We start from the raw sequence: 23,393 nt of genomic DNA, 5'->3' as shown, positions 1-23,393 counted from the left end.
CCCATTCATTTTTCACTATTTTTTCATAACACTTTGTGTCCTTGAATATTATACGCCCTCTGCTCACCATTTTAAAGCCATATTTCAGTTATTGCCGCTACATCATATTTTCACATGGTTATTTGTCCTTGTGACTTACCAACCTTCTTCACCAAACTTTGTGCATTCACAAATATGCATTCTAAGCTTGTCTTTGTATTCCTTGCAGTCCTTCTTAGTCTGCTGCTATCTAATAATGGACAACTTCCTTCTCTAGTACTATCCAATGCAGTCCTTTATGCACCTTATTTCTCTTCCTGCTTCTAAATGCTGGCGCCCACCTCCTGCCAATTTAGTTGCAACCTTCTCCAACCACATGTGAACCTCCCTACGAGAACATTTGTCCCAGTCCTGTTGAGGTGCAGCTCATCCCTTTTTTTTGGATGAATCCTGACCCAGGACTGATCTTAGTCCCCAAGCATCTGAAGCCCTCCCTCCTGCACTATGCCCCAAGCTGGGAAAAATAGCTTTCCTTTGTAAAATGATCTTTTTCATAAAGCTTAATCCTCTTTGAATTTTTTCAAATTGGTGATAACTGTAATAGTCATTTTTGATAATAATGTCAATTGTAGCACTGAATCAATTTTCTGAAAATTGCAGTGAAATTAAGATCAGCTTTAAATCCAAAAGCAATACTGGAATAAAAGTGCTTTTATTGTTTTGCAAATATATTTTTTAGTTCTGTACTTTGGAATTTGCTGCAATGAGACAAAATGAAGTTTTTGAGGAATTTCACTTTGTTTTTTAAGAACTTGTTCTCTATCTCCCCGTGTCCTAAGGAAAACGTGGGGCCTTTAATCTTAACCTTTTTATGTATGTACTGGAACCAGTGCATGTAAATGATTCAAAGTTCTTTTTTTACTTCTGATAAGGGAATAGGTTCTGATGATTGTGAATCCAGTTTGGGAGGCAGTATTTCGAAGACTTAATTACTTGACTGACCACAGATCATTTTGAGTATCAAACACAATGGACTTACAAATACTGAAATTTCTAACTTTTTGTACATAAAAAGGCTTTCCTTTGTTTAGGTTTCAAAAAAATTTTGAGCTTCCCTTGTTGACTCGAGTTGATCAGTTGAGTGGCTGAGCCATTGAAAATAAGAAGGTTACATCTTTGATTGTTGCTTGGTGCAGAATTAGACTATTTTGTAGGAATAGTGGGGCACATTGCTATTGCCCTCAGTGTCCCTAGGTTAAGGAAGTAATAACTAGCTGTATTATCCAGTGATTTCCTCTAGAAATGTACCTGTGCACATATTAGATATATTGGCCTTTGCTGTGCTTCCCTGTTGCTCAAGACATCATGAGTTAGAAGAGAAAGCACAGTCCTTTTTTTGTTATTTAAAAAAAACGTCCAATAGCTAGAGCAATGTGGGAGAAGATTTATATGAACAGACAAAAATGATGGGCCGGAAAAGACTAGTTGCTTTATCAAGCCTGCCCATACTCATGTTGTCTGGCGCATTATGACCAGGCACTTCCCAGGCTGCAGTAGCATGAAATCTCCTGGGGCAGGAAAAAGAAATATGAAAAATTCTTCTCTAATCTCTTCATGCAATCAAAACCAGTTCAGAAGATCACATTAACCATGTCTGTGTAAACTGTTAAAACATACTGTTTACATGATGAGCAGAGTGGTATCCTTATGAGTTCTGTTGAATTGTTGTATTAATACAACCTAATACCCTGTTTACTTTGGCTAAGGCTTCTGTGCATTGGCCTTGAACAGTCTGTGCACCATAACACCAAGATAATTTACTCCCTCAACCAATTTCAGTGTTGTTGACTGTAAATAAGTATGTTCTGTGTTGGTCCTACCTACATGAATCGCACTGGATTTATTTAAGTTATCGGCCATGTCCATTTGCATATTGTGCATCGAAATCTTTTCGCGGGAGATTGCCCTTCTCTACAGTCTTAACACTTGCACAGATTTTAATATCATCTGTATGCTTGCTGACTCTACACCCGACACCAATCTCCGGTATCATTATAATGAAAATGCAGATCAGTTGTAGGCCTACCACCTGGTTCCTGGAGGACACCAGCCTCTAAGCTGATTCACAACATCGGCTGCAGCATTCTGATAGAGGAAACCAATTCCTAATCCAGTATATAAAATTTCCATTGATACCACAAGATTCTATCTCGTGAAGTAATTTGGTTAAGATACCCTATTGAAGCGTTTTGGTAAGTCTCGGTGAACAATATTAGCCAGATTATCCTCCTCCACTAACTCTTCAAAAAACTGAATCAAGTTTGTAAGACGCAACCTTCTTTTCTGGAAGCTGTGTTGCATATCTCTAATGGCCCCTTCTCTTTCCGAGTGATCATGAGCATCTCAAAATTCCCTCAAGTAATTTCCCTATAATTGATGTCAAGTTGAATGGCCTGTAGCTCCTTTGACTCTGAGTTGTCCTTTTTTTGAAAATCAGAACTACATAAATTACCTTTCTTATCTAAGGGAACAATCCATGGTTGTATTGTACTAAAGATATGGGCAAGAGGTTCACAGAACACTTGCCTCACATCCTGAACCACCTTGGGATGGATGTCATCTAGACCTGGAATTTCCTATTCTATCCAAGATGACATTACTTTATAATGTTATTGACTTCAATAAGTCTTACAACTAGAATCTGAGCATCATCCACAGGAATCTATAGTGATGCAAAATAGTCACTTAACAGTTCTGCTAACACCTGGGAATCTGTTCATCTGTTCTGAATTGTCTTTCAGTGGCCGATAACATTTTAAGGTCTTCTAATTGATAGCATATCTGAGGAAGCTTCTGTTATTGCTACCATGATTCTGTGCTTTTTCAAAGATTTCCCAACTTGCCTGGTTGCTGCTTTTGTTTTCCTTAATTGTGTGTGAAATTTGTCTACATTCTCCTCTGAATTGACTTGCTTAATTCTGTAAAATGTCTTTATTTAAAGTTTAATTTATCTTGGCATATATCTTGTTAGCTATAATGAGCTTCTCTTTATTTGTGCCCTCTTTTAACCTTTGGGGCACACACGAACCTCATTTTATATTAGAATGCTTTTGAAGACATATTTATCCTCCATATTTATTTGCTTATCTAGCAGGTTTACCCAGTCTATTTTCGCCAAATGTTCAGCCATATTGCTAAAATTAGCCCCCATAACATCACAAACCAGCATTAGATTTTCACTATTTATGTATAGCCAAACCATAAATGCCTGTATAAAGAGTAAGTTTATGATTTTGTTCAAGTAAACTGTAAACTTGGATGCAGTACATGGTTTATTAATTTTTTTGGTGAACATAGTACTCCAGACTAAATTGTGGTAAAATCTTTTGATTTATTAGTTCTGGAGAATACACAAGCATTGCTTTGATTACTCTCTATTAAACAGCTAAATTATTAGTTTTTATTTGAAGAATATTGTTAATTATATGAACACTTCTCAAACTCACTATATGGAATAAAAAATTATTTTTAAAAAAAATTTCAGGACTGAAATTTTTTGGCACTAAAAGACACGGAAGCTGCCTTATGAAATTATTCTGGTTGTCTTCGTGAAATTGCTCTGAAACCAGATGGTTCATGTTGAATACAGTTCCATAGGCAAATAAGACCATGCCATTTTCCACATGTAAGCCTAGATGGTGAGTAGTAACTTGACTGAGAGGGGCAACACAGCAGAGTACATTGTTGTGCTCACAAGGACATTCCAGCAAGGTCCATTGAATAGGTTATCGGTAGTATGAACCTTACATGTGCTTCTCTTCTCCCTCTCACACCTACCATCATCTACCCAAGGGCACTACTACTACTGCATTCCTCACTGCCTTCCCAGCTGCGAAACTGCCAATAAACCAGTCATCAGAAATGGATCCTTCTTGGTCAATATGGATCGAGTCCATGCAGTCACTCAGTTTAAATGAATGGGAGTCAAAGCTAGTTGGTTTTATTCACTAAACCTAATTTGGGTAAACAATGATCAGCCATTATGTGATCAAGTAATTAGTGTGTTTTTTCAAAGACTAGAGAGACTGGGATTGTTTCTATTAGAATAAAGAATATTAAGAGGAGTTATAAAATAAGTGCTCAAAGTTATAAACGTCTTTCATAAAGTAAATTGGGGAAAACTAGTTCTGCTATTCAGTGATTCAGTAACTAGATGGTATAAAGTCAAAATTATTCACAAAGGATGAAGAGAGAGAATGGGAGATTTTGTTAAATACAGATGGTTGTTGGGGCATGAATGCCCTACTATGAAGAGTGGTGTAGATAACACCCATGAAAGCTTATAAAAGGGGTATATAAATATTTGAAAGTAAAAATTTAAAAGAATGTGGGTAAAGGAAAGGGAAATAGGATCATGCTTTCACTGAGCCAGCACAGGAATGATTAGCTGAACAGCCTCATTCTATGCTTTTAAATTCTGTGATTCTCGGGACAGAGCCTGGATTGTTTCTCTCTAACATGCAAATTGTGTATATAATCTAACTAGTAGACAAATTCATTGATTTAATTTAAGGAGCATCTTTTAAAGTTGTGTCCTGGCCAATATTTATCCCTCAACCAACATCATTTAATGGTCATCATCTCATTGGTATATGTGGGTCCTTGCCATGTGCAGTTTGGTTGCCACAATTCCCTACGTTACGACAGTGACATTAAAGCAATTAGGTATTTTTGAAGTAAAGTGCAGAGGGGGCTTCCTGAGGTTGTGAAAGGTACTGTATAGATGCAAGCCCATTCTTTCTTTAAATTTAATAGTATTCTGGGGGAGCTTAATGTTTCTTAATACTGAAAGTTAAAAGTAAATTTAGGACTGATGAAGCAAATTTTAAAATGTATATTTGCTGGAATTTTATTGCATGTTGTGTTAGTCTTTGTACGACATGAGACAGCCTACAAAAAGTGGCCTCTCCACTCTTGCTTTAGTCAGATCAGCAAGCTGATTTATGCATTATTCTACCACTCCAGGGAGGTGGTGGTGTAGTGGTATTGTCATTGGACTAGTATTCCAGATACCCAGGATAATGCTCCGGGGACCCGGGTTCAAATCCCACCACGGCAGATGGTGAAATTTGAATTCAATAAAAACCAGGAATTAAAAGTCTAATGATGACCATGAAACCATCGTTGATTGTCATAAAAGCCCATCTGGCTCACTCTTTTCCTGGAAAGAAATCTGCGTGGTCTGACCTATGTGTGACTCCAGACTCAGTCTGAAATGGCAAGCCACTTGGTTGTATCAAACTGCTACAGAAAATTGGATAAAGAATGAAACCGGGCAGACCCCCTTGCACCGACCTAGGCACCGGAAATGACGACAGCAAACTCAGCCCTGTCGACCCTGCAAAGTCCTCCTTACGAACATCTGGGGGCTTGTGCCTAAATTGGGAGAGCTGTCTCACAGACAACTCAAGCAACAGCCTGACATAGTCATCCTAACGGAATCATACCTTATAGCTAATGTAGCAGACACCACCATTCCTGGGTGTGTCCTGTCCCACCGGCAGGACAGACCCAGCAGAGGTGGCAGGACAGTGGTATACAGTTGGGAGGGAGTTGCCCTGGGAGTCCACAACATCGACTTCGAACTCCATAAAGTCTCATGGCATCAGGACAAACATGGACAAGGAAACCTCCTGCTGATTACCACGTACCGCCTACATCAGCTGATGAATCAGTACTCCTCCATGTTGAACAGCACTTGGAGGAAGTACAGACTGTTCTCTGGGTGGGGGAGTTCAATATCCATCAGCAAGAGTGGCTCGGTAGAACCACTACCGACCAAGATGGTCGAGTCCTAAGGGACGTAGCTACTAGACTGGGCAGGTGGTGAGGGAACCAACAAGAGGGAAAAACATACTTTACCTTGTCCTCACCAACCTGCCTCGCAGATGCATCTGAACATGACAGTGTTGGTAGAAGTGACTGCTGCACTAAGGAGATGAAATCCTGTCTTCACATTGAGGATACCCTCCATTGTGTTGTGCGGCACTATCACTGTGCTAAATGAGATAGATTTTGAACAGATCTAGCAGCTCAAGACTGGGCAGCCATGAGGCGCTGTGGGCCATCAGCAGCAGCAGAATTGTACTCGATCACAATCTGTAACTTCGTGGCCCAGCATGCCCCCCACTCTATCATTACCACTAAGCCAAGGGATCAACCCTGGTTCAATGAAGAGTGCAGGAGGGCATATCAGGAGCAGCACCACACGTATATAAAAATGAGGTGTCAACCTCGGGAAGATACAAAACAGGACTACGTGCATGCCAAATGGCATAAGCAGCAAGAGATAGACAGAGCTAAGTGGTTCCACAATCAGCGGATCAGAACTAAGTTCTGCAGTCCTGCTACATCCAGTCATGAATGATGGTGGACAATTAAGCAACTCACTGGAGGAGGAGGCTCCACAAATATCCCCCTCCTCAATGATGGGGGAGCCCAACGCATCAGTGCAAAAGATAAAAGGTTGAAGTATTTGCAACTATCTTCAGCCAGAAGTGCCAAGTGGATGATCCATCTCTGCCTCCTCCAGAGGTCCCCAGCGCCATAGATGCCAGTCTTCAGCCAGTTCGATTCACTCCACGTTGTATCAAGAAACTGCTGAAGGCACTGGATACTGCAAAGGTTATGGGCTCTGACAATATTCTGGCAATAGTACTGAAGACTTGTGCTCCAGAACTGCTGCGCCCCTAGCCAAGCTGTTCCAGTACAGCTACCACACTGGCATCTACCCGGCAATGAGGAAAATTGCCCGAGTATGTCCTGTAAACAAAACAGGACAAATCCAACCCAGTCAATTACCTCCCCATCAGTCTATTCTCGATCATCATCAGTAAAGTGATGTAAGGGATCACCAACGGTGATATCAAGTGGCACTTGCTTAGCAATAACCTATTCTCCAATGCTCAGTTTGAGTTCCGCCAGGGTCATCCAGCTCCTGACTTCATTACAGCCTTGGTTCAAATATGGACAAAAGAGCTGAACTCTAGAGTTGAGGTGAGAGTGGCTGCCCTTGACACCAAAGCAGCATTTGAACGAGTGTGCCATCAAGGAGCCCTAGCAAAACTGGAGTCAATGGGAATCAGGGGGAAAACTCTATGTTGGTTGGAGTCATACATAACACGAAAGAAGATGGTTGCGGGTGTTGGAGGTCAGTCATCTCAGCTCCAGGACATCACTGCAGGAGTTCCTCAGGGTAGTGTCCTAGGTCCAACCATCTTCAGCTGCTTCATCAATGACTTTCCTTCCATCATAAGGTCAGAAATGGGGACGTTTGCTGATGATGTTCACCATTCGCGGCGACTCAGATACTGAAGCAGTCCACGTCCAAATGCAGCAAGGCCTGGACAATATTCAGGCTTGGGTTGACAAGTGGCAAGTAACGTACACGCCACACAAGTGCCAGTCAATGACCATTGCCAACAACAGAGAATCTAACCATCACTCCCTGACATTCAATGGCATTAACATTGCTGAATCCCCACTATCAACATCCTGGGGATCCCCAATGACCGGAAACTGGACTGAGACTAGCCATATAAATATTGTGGCTACAAGAGCAGGTCAGAGGCTAGGAATCCTGCGGCGAGTAATTCACCATTTGACACCCCAAAGCTTGTTCACCATCTACAAAGCACAAGTCAGGGGTGTGATGGAATACTCTCCACCTGCCTGGATGAGTACAGCTTCAACACCACTTGACACCATCCAAGACAAAGCAGCCCGTTTGATTGGCACTCCCTCCACCTCTAATGCACAGTGGCAGCAGTGTGTACCACATACAATTTGCACTGCAGGAACGCACCAAAGCTCCTTAACCAGCACCTTCCAAACCCACGACACTACCACCTAGAAGGACAAGGGCAGCAGGCACATAGGAGCACCACCACTTGGAAATTCCCCTCCAAGCCACTCACCATCCTGACTTGGAAATATATCGCCATTTCTTCGCTGTCACTGGGTCAAAATCCTGGAACTCCCTCCCTAACAGCAGCGTGGGTGTACCTATATCACATGGACTGCAGCGGTTCAACAAGGCAGCTCACCACCACCTTCTCGAGGGCAATTCAAGATGGGCAATAAATGCTGGCCTAGCCAGCAACGCCCACATCCCACGAATGAATAAAACAAAATCACACCTGAAATCACTACACCGTGAAGCACAAATGGAAAAAATGTATTTAATAGATTTAATTTCCTAACCAGTGAATAAACAAATGTATTTAACTTACGCATAAATTGTTTCAGACAGCTTTTATGTCACACGTGGTGAGAACTGTCTCTTTTGATGGCAATCTTTATGTATTGTCTATTCTCTCTAATTTTTTGCATGAAATGTTTGATTTGTTTGGAAACTAGCTGTGAGCAGACTGCCATATTAATTGGGCAGCTCCATGACATTTGATTTGCTCTGTAGAAAGCAATTAATATTTCCCATAAATGTTGGCTTTTGACATATATGGTGTTGAAAATCAGCTTTCTGTAAGAGGTGGGCACTTAACTCTTTTTTTCATTTGGTGAAACTGGAAATCTCTCTTACAGATGGTGCAGGAGATCAAAATGAAGTCTGAATTCATACCATAGCAACAAAACTTGAGCTTGTCAATTGGTAGATATTTAAATTAAGTCAAAAGACATGATTATGCCTGATGTTCCTTTATTTTGTTAAACATGTATTTTTATCTGCTTTAGACTGTATGCTACTAGTCGTTGTGGTAATATCCACTATTTCAAAGAGAATTTGATAATATGAAGCGGGACTACACTAAATCCATTAAGCAGATTACTGCATGTGAGGTGATTGTTGGCCTTTGAGATTTATCTCTGAAAGGGCAGAAAATAGGCAGTGTTTGGAATGTCCTGGATAAAGGTCACTTGCAGGTCATTAGCACAAAAGCAAAATACTGTGGATGCTGGAAACCTGAAATAAGCATGGCAAATGCTGGAGGTACTCAGCCACTGGTAGCATCTGTAGCGAGAGAATAACAGTTAACGTTTCAGGTGATGATCTTTCACCAGAACAGCTATTAGCATGTTGAGAAACAACATGGTGTTAAAAGCCCAAAGCTGTAAACTGCTGCTTTGATCATTTTAATAGTTTCCATCTAATTTGGATTAAGTTTGTGTTAATTATATTGATGTGTAGGTAATAAATTGAGTGCTATTCTGTAGTAAGTCCACTTCTTGTGTAACTTGTATTTTCAAATAAAAGCAAAAATTGCTTCTGGTAGCATCTGTGAAGCGAGAAACAGACTTAATGTTTCAAGTCAGTGAATTTTCATTCGAACTAGGAAAAGTTAGAAATGTAATAGGTTTTGAAAGAATTTTTTTTCTTTCATGGGATGTGTGCGTCGCTGGCAAGGTGGTTGCCCATCTCGAATTGCCTATCTCGAATTGCCCTTTAACTGAGTGGCTTGCTGGGCCATTTCAGAGGGCAGCGAAGAGTCAGCCACATTGCTGTGGGCCTGGAGACACATGTAGGCCAGGCCAGGTAAGGAGAGCAGATTTCCTTCCCTAAAGGACATTAGTGAATCAGATGGGTTTTTACAACAATTGATGATCGTTTCATGGTCAACATTACTGAAACAAGCTTTCATTTCCAGATTTTATTAATTGAATTTAAATTCCACCAGCTGCCATGGTGGGATATGAATCTTTTTCCCCAGAGCCTGGGCAGCTGGAATACTAGTCCAGCAACATTATGGCTACGCCACCATCTCCCCATTCAGTATAAATGGGGAGGATGTGAAAAAAACCAAAAGGGGAGGTCTCTGATAGGTTGGAGGGCAGGAGAGATTAAGTTACAAAAGGTTACATGGTGCAAGGCCAATAGTAGTGATAATGGAACAAGTAAAGAAACATAAGATGTGTCTAGTGGAACTTTGAATGTCATCTGAACACAAAGTAAAGGAAATAAGAAAGAAATGTGAGGGGAAAAAAAAATTTAATGAGCAAAGAAACAGGAAACAAAATGGGAACAGAGGTCATGATCTTAAATTGTTGAACTCAGTGTTGAGTCCAGAAGGCTATAAAGCACCCAGTTGAAAGATGAGTTCCTGTTCTTCGAGCTTGTGTTGAGCTTCCTTGGGACACTAGCTGGCCAAAGACAGAAAGGTTAGAGTGGGAGGCAAGGTGGAGAATTAAACTGATGGGACTGAAAGCTTGGGGTCATGCTTGTGGATTGAATGGAGGTGTTCTGCAAAATGGTCATCCAGTCTGCATTTGTTTTTCCCAATGTAGAGAAGACGACATCATGAGCGGTGAATACAGTATACTAAATTGAAAGAGGTATAAGTAAATTGTTATTTCACCTGGAAGGAGTGTTTGGGGCCTTAGACAGTGACCAAAGAGGAGGAAAAAGGTAGTTATTGTATCTCCTGCACTTGCAGGGAAGGTGAACTGGGAGGTGAGGGGGAATTGTTGGCGGTGATGAAGGAGTGGACCAAGGTGTTATGGAGGGAATTGTCCCTATGGAATGCTGCAAGGGAAGGGGATGGAAAGGTGGCATCACACACAAGTTGGCGGGAATGGTGGAGGACAATCCACAGAATGCAGAGGCTGATGTGGTGTAAAGTGAGGTCAAGGGGAACCCTATTGTGGTTCTTGGAGAGAGAGGAAGGGATGAGAACAACAGAAATAGAATGGACATGACCACAGGCCCTGTCAATCACTTGAGGAAAAAGAAAGACCTATTGGAAACGTTAGTATGGAAGGTTACATCATTTGAACAGATGTGAAGGAGGTGGAGAAATGGGGAAAATGGAATAGAGTCCTTACAGGAAGGAGGGTGTGAGGAAGTATAGTCAAGGTAGCTTTGGGACTTCATGGGCTAATAATGAAGATTGGTTGAAATCCTAACCCCAGAATTGGAGACGGAGAGGTGGAGGAAGGGAAGAGTTGGAGATGGGCCATGTGCAGGTTAGAGAATAATGGAAATTAGAAACAAAGTCAATGAAATTTTCCATTTGAGAATGAGAGCAAGGAAACTGAACTAATGCAGTCATTAATTTACTGGGAAAAGAGGTGAGGGAGCTGGGGTCCTGAATAGGACTGAAACAAAGAATATTCGACATTCCACAAAAAAGACAGGCATAACTAGTACCCATGCAGGTACCCATAGCAACGCCATTTTATTTGGAGGAAGTGAGTGGAATTGAAGGAGAAGTGAAAACTGCCCAGCATGACATCAGCTGTCTCAATTTCTCTCATCATCTCGCTCACTCGAACCGAATTTGCCCTGAAATTGCAGCAGTCCATTCTGTAAGGTCCAACCCTAACAAAATCATCAAACTGCTGACAAGGGTGGTGGTGGTGTTGTCAGGTATACAGACCGTTACCTAGTAGAGGCTGAATGCCATCTCCCTGACATTTGCTCCTAACTCTCCTGGACCATAACTCAGCCATTGAACATCAAACCATTGTTTCCAGGACTGTCACTGACCCCAATCTCCTCTGGGCTTCCAAACTCATAGTCCCCCAACCTCGAACAGCCCATTTCTACCTCCTTCCCAAAATCCACCAACAGAACTGCCCTGGTATACCTATGGTTTCAATCTGTTCCTGCCCCACTGAACTGATTTCTTCAGCTATCTACACCTATGACCCTTCTAGGGTCCTCTGTAATTTTAACACTTTCCAGTTTCCAACCCTAACTGTCTCCTTTTCACCATAGACATTCAATCTCTCTATACCTGCAACCTCTACCAAATGGTCTGAGAGCTTCTTCCTTGAACAGAGGCCCAACCGGTTCCCATCCAACATCACCCTCTTCCACCTGGCTGAACTTATTCTCACATTGAACAATTTCTCCTTCAACTCCACTCACTTTATTAAAATAAAGGGTGTTGCCACAAGTATCTGCATGGGTCTCAGCTATGCCTGCCTTTTTAGGGATACGAGGAACATTCGTTGTCCCAGTCTTACTCAGGGACCCTGCTCACACTTTTTTTGCTGCATTGATGACTGTATCGGTGCAGTTTCCTGCTCTCACCCTGAACTGAAAAATGTCATTGCCTTTGCTTCCAATTTCCACCCTCCTCTCACCTTCACCTGGTCAATCAGGAGGCTGAGGGGATTTGGGGCCTCAGTTATTTACAATCTATATAAATGACTTAGATGAAGAGCCAGCGAGTAATATTTCTAAGTTTGCTGATGATTCCAAGCTAGGTGGAAGGGTAAGATGTGAGGAGGACACAGAGGCTGCAAAGAGATATGGACAAGTTAATTGAGTGTGCAACAAGATGGCAGATGGAGGAAAATAGAGGGAAGTGTGAAGTTATTAACTTTGGTTGTAAGAACAGAAAAACAGAATATTTTTTAAGGTGAGAAACTTCGAAGTGTTGATGTTCAAAGAGACTTGAGTGTGCTTGTACAAGGAATGCAGAAAGTTAGCATGCAGGTGTAGCAAATAATTAGGAAGGCAAATGGTTTGTTGGCCTTTATTGTAAGGTGGTGGACTATAGTATAAAGAAGTGTTACTACAGTTGTACAGCATTTTGGTGAGATCGCATCTGGAGTACTATGTGCAGTTTTGGTCTCCAAATTTAAGAAACTATATGCTCACCTTGGAGGCGGCGCAGCGAAAGTTCACTATATTGGTTCTTAGGATGAGCGGGTTGTCCTATGATGAGAGGTTAAGTAATTGGGCTTGTATTCTCTGGAATTTAGAAGAATGAAAGGCTCTCATTGAAACTTACAACATTCTGAAGGGGCTTGAGAAGGTGGACGTGAGGTTGTGGCGCTCCCATCGTTGAATGCATTTTAAGGCTGGGATGTACAGTTTTTTCCTTTAAGAGATATGGGAAATGGGTGGGAAAATGGAGTTGAAGCCCAAGATCAGTCATGATCGTATTGAATGGTGGAGCAGGCTCGATGGGCCATGTGGTCTACTCCTAATTTTTGTGTTTTTGCATTTGATTGAAGTGTACAAGGTTGTGAGGGGCCTGAATAGAGTGGATGGGAAACTATTCCCCTTAGCAGAGGGGCTAGTGACTAGAGGGTATAAATTTAAAGTGATTGGTAGAAGGATTAAGGGGGGAGATGAAGAAAATTTGTTTTTCACCCAGAGGGCGGTAGGTGACTGCAACTCTCTGCCTGACAGGGTAGTAGAGGCAGAAACCTTCAACTAATTTAAAAAGTGTCTGGATATGCACTTGAAGCCCCGTAACCTCCAGGGCTACGGACCAAGTGCTGAAAAATGGGATTAGGCTGGATGGCTTGTTTTTTTAGCCTGCACTGACATGGTGGGCAGAGTAGCCACCTTCTGTGCCATAAATGTTTATAAATTTTCTAAATATCTGAAAAGGAGGAATGTACAGGGATGTGGAGAGAGGGCAGGGGAGTGGCAGTATGTGAATTGCTCCTTAGGAGAGCCAGCATGGACACGATGGGCCGAATGGCTGCCTTCTTGCTGTAACAATTCTAAGATTATATGATTTTATCTCAGACTGTTCCCTTCCTTGATTTCTCAGCCTATCTCCAGAAATGGAGACAATCAACAAATATTTACTATAAATGCATTGACTCCCACAGCTACTTTGACACTTGCTCACACCCTGCTTCCTGTAAGGACACTGTTGCTTTCTTCCAGTCTCTCTGTCTCCATCACACCTCTTTGGACAGTACAACTGAGGATCCCCCCACTGTGGTTGACATGGGCCTCAATTGTGTCCGTTCCATTTCACGCACTTCTGCTCTCATCTGTTCCCCTCCCTCCCAGAACCATTATAGGGCTCCTCTTCACCTTTCATCCACCAGCCTCTGTGTTCAATGAATCATCCTCCCTTCCTGCCACCTCCAGTTAATGCCACCACCAAACATATCTTTCTCCTTTCTCCCATTTCAGCATTCCGAAGGGACCATTCCTTCTGTGATGCCCTGGTCCACTCTTTAGTCACCCCAACACTGCCCCCGCTGCCCTTTCCTGCAGCATCTTTCCATGCAAGCGCAAGATACAACACCTGCTATTTTACCTTCTCACTGTCCAAGGCCCCAAGTAATCCTATTATCCCATCATAGGATGTGAGTGTTACTGGACAGGCCTGCATTTGTTTCTCATCTCTAATAGCCCTTGAGAAGGTGGAGGTGAAGCAGCAATTTACTTGTACTTTTTCAATTTGTTGTACTGTATTGACAACTCACAATGTGATCTCCGCTATACTGGGGAGACCAAATGGAGTCTAGTTGACCGCTTTGCAGAACTCCTCCATTCATTCCACAGGTGTGACCCCCAAGCTCCCTGTTGTTTTAAGGCTTTAACCTTTCTGTCTTTGGCCTTCTATAGTGTTCCAATGAAGCTTGAGACTTAGAACCCCACCTTTCAACTGGACACTTTAAGTCTTCTGGACTCAACATTGAGTTCAACGGTTTTAGATCATAACCGTTTCCCTAGTTTTGTATTGTGTTTCTTTGCATGTTAGATTTTTTCTTTCAGTTTCTTATTTACTTTACATTCAGACAGCAGCTATGCTGCCATTCACATCCTGTGGACACATAGTTTGTTTTTTCACTTGTCCCATTACCACTCCTTTTGGCTTTGCATTTTGAAATCTTTTGTTATTTAATTTCTCCTGCCCCCCACCCTATCACAGACTGTCTCTTTTGACCTTCTTCACATCCTCCCCTGTTTCTCTGGCTCCCAAACTTAGACTTCTAACTTTTTCTAGCTCTGCTGAAAGGCCACAGATGTGAAATGTTAACTCCACTTCTCACTTCACAGATGCTACCAGACCTGAGTATTTCCAGCGTTTTCTGTTTGTATTTCAGATTTCCTGAATCCACAGCATTTTGCTTTTGGATTTGTATTTTCAAAAATCTTATTGAGCTCAATGTGTATATGAATGTGGTGTGCTGGCACTGGGAGAATTAATATTTCAGACCATTTTGTTGAATGTTTCCTGCTAGTTGCCATAAAAACCTCACCACTTACTCTAATACTTATTTTTACAGGGTGTTGAAACAGGATTTATTCCAAGTGTGCAAGATTTTGACAAAAAGCTTGCTGAAGCTGATGCCTATTTACAGATCTTAATTGATCAACTGAAGGTAATTGAATCTAATTTATCCTGTAAGTTTTAATAGCTTGGGCAAGTTTGCAGTAAGTCCACTGTGATACAACATACAAAACATAATTGCTTAAGTGTTATCAGCCATTTAGTCAACGTGGACCAATCATATTCCAAAACAAAAATTGGAAATCTGCCATAAGTTTCCTGCCAATTTTGCTATACCTAGCCCCAGAAAGAAATAAGAGGTGCATACTATAAAACATCTCACCCCACAGCTCTGCATGAAATCCCATGGCTGTAGTTACCTAGCCCCACTAGCTGCCAGCATCCTTTCTCTATTCCTCAGGCACACCTGCTCCTTTTTAATCTGAATTTTGAGCTGCTCTTCCTTGCTGGTAGATACCTTATTATCTAAGTGTGTCCAATCCGTCAGCGATTTCATCTGTTGTGGGTCCTCTCATGACTGAAGAGCCTGATGAGATTGGCATGGTTGTCCACAGAACTGGCAGTTCATGTTGTCATTGTTGGTAACTTCTGCAGCTGCACAACCTCTAGCCTTCTTCTGGGTACATTGGATGTTGCAAGCTTGGCATGGATGGTCCCCGAAGCATGCTGAACCAAATTTCAGTGCTTGTCTCCGCTTGGGCCAGTCATCTGCAGTGTTTTCCCAAGAGAGGTGGTTTGCAATGCAGAAGTTTGTAAAGCTCTTTTTTTAAGATGTCCTTGTATCATTTGTACTAACCACCTTGATGTCATTTGGCCTGAGACAGTTCCCCATAGAAGACCTGCTTGGGGATTCTGTAGTCATCTATGTGGGAAACGTGGCTTGACTGTCTTAGTTGAATTTTTTGGAGAGTGCTGTTGAGCCTTGCACAAGGGGGGGATCTTGTTGATTTTGTTCTGCTGTTGAATTCTCATGATGGAACTCAAGTGTCTTAGGGAGCATTCCAGAGCTTTGATATGGCGCCTGTAGCAGACCCAGGATTCTGTGCCAGACAGCAGGATGATATGAGTAGTGGCCTGATTGAGTTTGATTTTAGTCTTCAGTTTAAGGCCATGCTGCTCATCTACTCATTTGCTAACATCAGTGCTTTGTTCCCTCAGTATCTTGACATATCTGATTTCTGTTTTAGGTCGAGCAGAGCTTTTTTTAATATTCATTCATGAGACGTGGGTGTCACTGACAAGACCAGTATTTATTACTGATTCCTAATTGCCCTTGAGAAGTTGGTGGTGAACAACCTTCTTGAACCATAGCAGTCACCGGGTGATGTACTCCCATAGTGCTGTTAGGGAGGGAGTCCCATGTCTTTGACCCAGCGATAATGAAGGAACAGAGATACATTTTTGAGTCAGGATGATGTGTGACTTCAAGGGAACTTTCAAGTGTTGATCTTTCCATGGGTCTGCTGCCCTTGCAACCTCTACCACTTAGAAGGGCTGGTTTGTGAGATGCTGTTGAAGAAGACTTTGCAAATTACTGCAGTGCATCTTATAGATGTTACACACTGCATCCACAGTGCACAGGTAGTGAAGGGAGTGAATGTTTAAAGTGGTGGATAGTGTGCCAATCAACTGGACTGCTTTGTCCTGGATGGTGTTCAACTTTTTGAGTGTAGTTATTGCTGCACTTGTCGAGGCAAGTGGAGAGTATTCCATCACAGTCCTTGCAGATTGAGGAAAGGCTTTGGGAAGTCAGGAGGTGAGTCACTATTTGCAGAGTACTCAGCCTCTGACCCGGAGGTTTGAAGCTGAGTACCCTGGCAGAACCTGAGATGAAAGGGTTAGTGGTGAGTAAGTGCTGCTTGATAGCACTGTTGACGATGCCTTCCATCACTTTGTTGTTGCCTGCAAGTAGGCTGATAGAACGGTAATTGGCCGGACTGGATTTGTCCTTATTTTTGTGGAGTAGTAATCTGCTGCTGCACAGTTGGACTGGAAAATTTAAGTAGCCACACAGGTTTTCTCAGTTTCATGAGCATAGGTCTTGCTTCTTCATAAAAGAAAGTTCAAAAGAAGCATGACTCTTCAAATCAATTGATCTGCAGATCCCACAATGAAGAAGCCTGTGTAGACATTGAAGCTCCAGTTCCCTGCTCTGCAATACTGTCACCACAATCAATATAGAAGAGTCTGCCAGTGTATTATTAAGTAACAGTAGTACATTTCTTCGGGCCTTGCACATGGGGAGTTGAGCCAGTGTAGTCTTCAGGTGAAGCAGAGCTGGAGTGTGAGAGGTAGTTGGAGTAGGGCACAAAAGCATAAGACTTTTAATGAGGTTCATTGATTTCCTGCACTGTTACACATGGTGAGTGAAGCAAGATTCAGGTAAAGCAGGGTTAGAAGGCATGGGGAAAATTGAACTAGGACAGGGAGGGGCAGTGGGTGCATTTGTGCATGCACATGTACATTTAAGGGCAGGGTGGGTTTTGGGTATGAGGTGGAGGGGGTTGGGTTTAAGACTAGAGGGTTTGGAAGAAAGATGGGGGGTGGGGGGAGGTGGGTGGCAGTCCATCTTAGTTGGTGGGGGGCATCCCCTGATCCTCAAAGGGCAGCTCCCAAAGGTAGAAGACACCCTTCCTTCCCAGCTGATGTTACTACTGGGCAAGTCAAATCCCAAGGTGGAACCCGGCTTGGTAGATCCTAACTTTTATTTTTTGTTTAGATACGTGAAGAGTAGCTACTGAATAGCGTCACAGGAGTCACCTGATGAACTTCTAACAAGAATAAAACATTTATTAAACAAGAAAAGATGACCTACGTTACAATATTCATTCACCCATAACTCCTCCTTTAAAGATATATACAGATTTATAAGGATAACGCAAGTTACAAAAACTATCTTATACTCTAATGTTCACAATAAGTCACAGTCCATGTAAACCAATAGGCGACCTGTGGCCAGGCACACCGCACTCTGAAACCAAGAGATAGATGCTACCCCAGACAGATGTTATGGATCTCTTGTCAACTCCCCTCAGTTGCTTGTCACACTGTCAGCCAACTGGTCTCACTGAACTCCGCCTTTCACACAAGGGTTTCCAGTCTCCACTCTCCAAGAACTTACTTTGGAATCTTGAAATGATGCTTTCTCTCAGGTCCGCCTCCAGGGTTTAGAACTCCCCTTCTGATGTTCCTCTCCCCTGGATCGCCACATGCATTCAAACTTCCTTCCATGCACACACTCTCAAAAGCTCAGCTGTGCCAACAGAACACCACTGCTTCTCATGCCCATAGTAAGGAGTTACAGACCTTCAGTTGCCTATTTGGATCTTCTGGCTTCTTGTAGGCCTATATTGCTTTAAATCTGCACCCTGTAGCTTGCTTCTCTTTAAGCTTAAAGCTTGGAGCCTTCCTCTCTGCTCCTCACTCTTAACTTCACTTAACAGGACCTTTTCCAGGTTCCTGTCCTTTTCCTTTGACTTATCTATCCTCTTGGGACCTTTCCTGTTCCATATCCCTGGATTTGGAACTTTCTTCTTTAGTTTCTGGAACCTGCTCATGTAGTTTCCTCTCCTGTGTCCAGCTTCTCCTGGCAGCTGGTTTCAACTTTAGTTTAGGACTTGCTAACTGTCCCTCTGCTGTCCAGCCTCTCAGGAATCCTGGCTTTAACTGAACTGAAACTGCTTTTCTGGTTTTCTCTGCCTTTGTGGGCCCCTCTCTCTGGATCTGTGTTTCTAGGCAATAGCACAGTTTTTTTTTACCTTTTTGTTTAACTTCCCTAAATGACTACCCCCTTGATAACACAACTCTCTACTTCAAGGGCCGTAAAACTCATTAGACTGCAGCCACATAACAAGCCTTAGACCTGCTGTCTCCACTCTAAAATGAAGCTAGATCCCAGGTTTCACCTTTTTAACCCACAAATAGAAAAATATAAATTAAACTTAAAGATATACCTTATTCCTAACATACCCAAATACGCATATCATTTACTCAAACTATCTCTATTTCCTAACACTGCCTTTTGAAGATTGTATTTAAAAGATCGAGCTAGCTGCCCAAGCCAAACATTTTATAGCATGGGCACAGTATTATCAGGGTCAACTGGCTTGATAACAAACTTAATTGACCCTTGATTATCTATTTAAATATGGCAGGAGGGCTGCCAATTTTGGCACCTGCCCACCCCTACTCTCCTGTAGTATGGGGATGAGCTCGGGGATGGGTGGGAAAATGGTAGAGTGGGAATCCATCCTATTTTATATGCCCCCTGCTAGAAACACACCCAGTGGGGGTACATAAAATGCAGCCCCCTATTTCCAACACTGATCAGACAAAAGTATCCACTTACCTACCTTCAATTTTTCTGGCCAATCTTCCAGTGGAGGACCCTGCAGAACTCAATTAGCTCAGGGAGCCCCTGAGACATCAGCAAAGGGAATCCATGCAGAAGCCGGCCTCTCTTTTTTACAGCACTAGATGCGGTATTCTGCTAAGTGTTCACTAACACACTGAAAAGCTTTGGGACATTTAAACAGCTTTTCAGTGTGCTAGTGAGTGCTGTAGGGTGGGTGAAATAAGTGGGTAAGGGGATAGGATGGCAACTGGGTAGGGTGGCAAGGTTGGGACATGGGGAAAATGGGTGGCGAGGCTAATTGGGTCTTAGGGGCGGGGGGGTGCGAGTCAGGTTGAGTTCGGTGGCAATGTTGGGGGGGTCAGGGCGGGAAGTTGGCTGGGGATGTGGTGGTCAGACGGGGAGTGGGGTTGTTTGGTGGGGTAGTCGGGTTGAGTTGGGGGAGTCAGTTGTATAGGTACCAAGGAGTTAGACTAAGTTTTTTCTGTCTAACATTTCCTGGGTAACTACTCAAGTAAGTAAATTGGAACCGTTGGACGCTCTCACTCTTAACTCAGAGTTGGGTTCCGGGAAACAGGAGAATTGCCCTTCAGAAGTTCAAACTTCCTGGGCAATTCCCATGGATTCGGTGCCTTGAGACCTCAGAGGGATCCTGTAGCGCTTCCTGGGGGTGGTGTACATTTGGTCTCCGATGACCCAGAGACTGGAAGACCTGATCCATTATTATTGTAATGCCATATAAAAGATTAAGTGATCATGTTCCTCCTCTGATGCTATGGTTATATCTGACTCAGTACTGGAAACACAACAGAAGGCTTTGATGTGTTAATGCATGTTGATTCACAATATAAATATACAATGAAAGTTGCATTTTGAGACCCAGCATTACATAACTTTTAAAATTGAACAAGCATGGCAGGTATCAGGGGTAAATGCAGACACTTATATATTGCATTACTCCTAAATATCAGACAGCATGGAAGTTTCTTATGCATTTCGAATTGGAATATGGTGACCCATCTGAAAGTTTCAGTGAGGTGGACAGATGGGTATCTTTGGTGGATATTTTATTATTGGTTCTTCAAATTTCTTATTGATTGGCTCATTGATTTTATTTTGTTTTTTTTTGTCAGATGTGTTTGTGGGACTGGTAGGATTTCAGGACCAGAAAAGGATTTTGGTGGGGTTATCCAAAAGACGGCAGCAAATATTCAGCTGTAAGGAGGCGGTGGGAGAACGACAGGGCATTCAAGCAAAGAGTGAGATAGGAAAAGGGACCAGTGACAGGATTAACCACACTCTTTGAACTTGGTTTCATCTCCAACATGTCTCTTTTTGGCACACTTTTTTTGACTTTTTTTCACTCCATCTCTGTCTTCTTTCTCCCTCTTTCTCTTCAGGGGAAGAGAAGGAAAGATTAGAAACAAGGAATGCAGAAAAAGAGATTTATAGAGCACAAAGCAAAACTTACATCACTGTAATCAGAACATTGACATTTCACTTGCACACAAGTTTTTGATGTTCATGCTTTTATTTTTCAAAATTATTTGCAAAAACACATTGGGAAGAGAGTGCAGTAAGGTTCGAAAAAAAAAAACATCAATAAGCAGACTGAACACCTCTTGGGAAATTGTGTAAACTGACCATGTTTTTTATACCTAATCTAGATTTACCTCTGAGTCACAGGTTGAGGGACAAAATGCTGAACCCCACGATTTCCAGAGAGATTGAGGCCTTCAAAACCTTGAAGGCATTAAAATACACAAAAGACAGTTTTTAATAGATAAACTTTATCATGCTGTTGTGAACTATGTAATTTTTGAATGTATTTAAACCCTTACTTTGAACCACAAAATTTTAGTTATTGAATACACAATGTTCGCTCAGAAAATGTTTTTTTAATTATTCATGGTGCCACTGGCAAGGCCAACCTTTATTGCCTTTCCCTAATTGTCCTGGAGAAGGTTTTGATGAACCATCTTCATAAACCACTGCAATGTGTGTGGACTAAAGTTTCCCATAGTAGCTTTGATACAACTGAGTAGTTTGTTAGGCCGTTTCAGAGTGCAGCTAACAGTCAAGCACATTACTATGGGTTTGGAGTCAATTTAGGGCAGACCAATAAGTGCTTTGGCCCACTAAATTTTGTTTGCGCAGCGTGCGTGTGCAGTAGAGGAAGCGTTGGACTAAACCAGATAAGGAAGGCAGATTTCTTTCCTAATTAGGATTTTTATTGACAATGCAGTAGTTTCATGGACACAATTACAAATGCCAAGCTTTCTTTTAATTTCAGATCTATTCAATTAACTGAACCTAAATTCCCCAGCTGTTGTGATGTGATTTGAACTTTCACCTTTGGATTATTAGCCCAGGTTTCTGGATTACAAATCCAGTAACATAACCACTATGCCAATGCACCTATTTAAATAAAATATAGAAAGCATTTGTGTGAGTCAAATGGCCATATTTTCTCAATCCACTGAAGCAATCGATGTCCATATGCAGCAAGACCTGGACAACATTCAGGCTTGGGCTGGTAAGTAGCAAGTAACATTCGCACCTCACGAGTGCCAGGCAATGACCATCTCCAGCAAGAGAGAATCTAACCATCTCCCTATGCCAATCAATAGCATTACCATTGCTGAAACCCCACTATTGACATCCTCGGGGTTACCATTAACAGGAAACTGAACTGGACCAGACATATAAATACTGTGGCTACAAGAGCAGGTCAGAGGCTAGGAATTCTTCAGCAAGCAACTCACCACCTGACTCCCCAAAGCTTGTCGACCATCTACATGGGACAAGTCAGGAGTGCAAAGGCATACTCTGCACTTGCCTGGATGAGTGCAGCTCCAGCGACGCTCAAGAAGCTCAACACCATTCAGAACAAAGCAGTCCTCTTGACTGGCACCCCATCCCCTACCTTAAACATTCACTTCCTCCACCACTGACACACAGTGGCAGCAATGTGTACCCTCTACAAGATACAGTGCAGCAACTCACCAAGCCTCCTTTGACAGTACCTTCCAAACCTGCAACCTCTACCACTAAAAGGACAAGGGCAGCAAATGCATGGGAACACCATGCGTTCTCCTCGAAGCCACACACCACCCTGTCTTGGAAATATATCGCCGTTCCTTCACTGTCACAGAGTCAAAATCCTGGAACTCCCTTCCTAACAGCACTGTGGGTGTACCTACACCACACGGACTGCCAAGGTTCAAGAAGACAACTCACCACTACCTTCTCAAGGGCAATTGGGGATGGGCAATAAATGCTGGCCTAGCCAGTGATGCCCACATCCCCATAACAAATAAATAAAAATAAATACTAGGTAATGAACTCTGTATAAAATAGCAGCTATTGTAGGTGAACAATGCCACATCTAATATTAAAAAGACCCATTTCAAAGCTACACTCAGGATTAACAGGCACTGCATATACTCACAATGAGGTTTCATTGAAATGCATAGTATGTATGTCCTGCTGTTCCCCAGCTACTCCCTGCCTCTGACTTCTGCCAGCTTTGGCCTTGGATCCTCTGTGACTTTCCTGTCACTTTCCTGTCACTAGGCCTGAAGGAGCCCAGGTTTCACTGCTCCCCTCTCACCATTCAGCACCCCCTCCCCCCACTTCTTCCCTCCCCCACCCAGAATCCCTTTGCCACTTGCACCTTCCCAGTCCAGGCCTCTTCACTACTTCTCTTCCTGGCCTTGGTGCCTCATTTCCATTAAGCTCCAGCCACTTTGCCCATCTATAATGCCTCCATGTTTAAAATAACATGCCTTTTGACTCACTGTCACTCACTGTGAGCAATGCCACAGGAGGTTGACTTACAGAATATATTTTTTTAAAATCCTGCGCTCTAACTTTTTGAATTATTACTTTTTATTTTTTTAAGATGGAAACTGCTTATGTAAGTTGGTCATGCTTTAATTGCCCGCCTGGGATTGGAGGTACTGCAGCAGTCTCATTAACAGTAAGTGTAGCTACTATGTGACAAGGTAAAATAGGTAGTTTCTATTGTAAATATAAAGATAGGGATTTAC

The 23,393-nt window shown here is 42.4% G+C and overlaps 1 protein-coding gene across 9 annotated transcripts in view; it reads left to right on the top strand.

The window, feature by feature from the left end:
- osbpl9 (oxysterol binding protein-like 9) overlaps positions 1-23,393 on the top strand; it is a 279,318-nt gene that overhangs the window by 156,426 nt on the left and 99,499 nt on the right. For 5 of the 9 annotated variants that reach the window (XM_078561120.1, XM_078561119.1, XM_078561118.1 and 2 more), the window contains one exon: positions 14,986-15,081. The exons of 2 other annotated variants lie outside the window; for them this stretch is intronic. In XM_078561120.1, coding sequence (XP_078417246.1) covers positions 14,986-15,081 — 96 coding nt within the window. Of the gene's footprint in view, positions 1-3,523; positions 3,678-14,985; positions 15,082-20,503; positions 20,559-23,393 lie in introns of those variants that run through there. 2 more of the 9 variants (XM_078561124.1, XM_078561127.1) reach the window with 2 other exon arrangements.

This window comes from Cetorhinus maximus, chromosome 17 (genome assembly GCF_964194155.1).
Source record: "Cetorhinus maximus chromosome 17, sCetMax3.hap1.1, whole genome shotgun sequence".
Taxonomy (NCBI): domain Eukaryota; kingdom Metazoa; phylum Chordata; class Chondrichthyes; order Lamniformes; family Cetorhinidae; genus Cetorhinus; species Cetorhinus maximus.
Note: the sequence above shows the minus strand (reverse complement) of the source record. Positions and strands in the feature narration are given on the sequence as shown.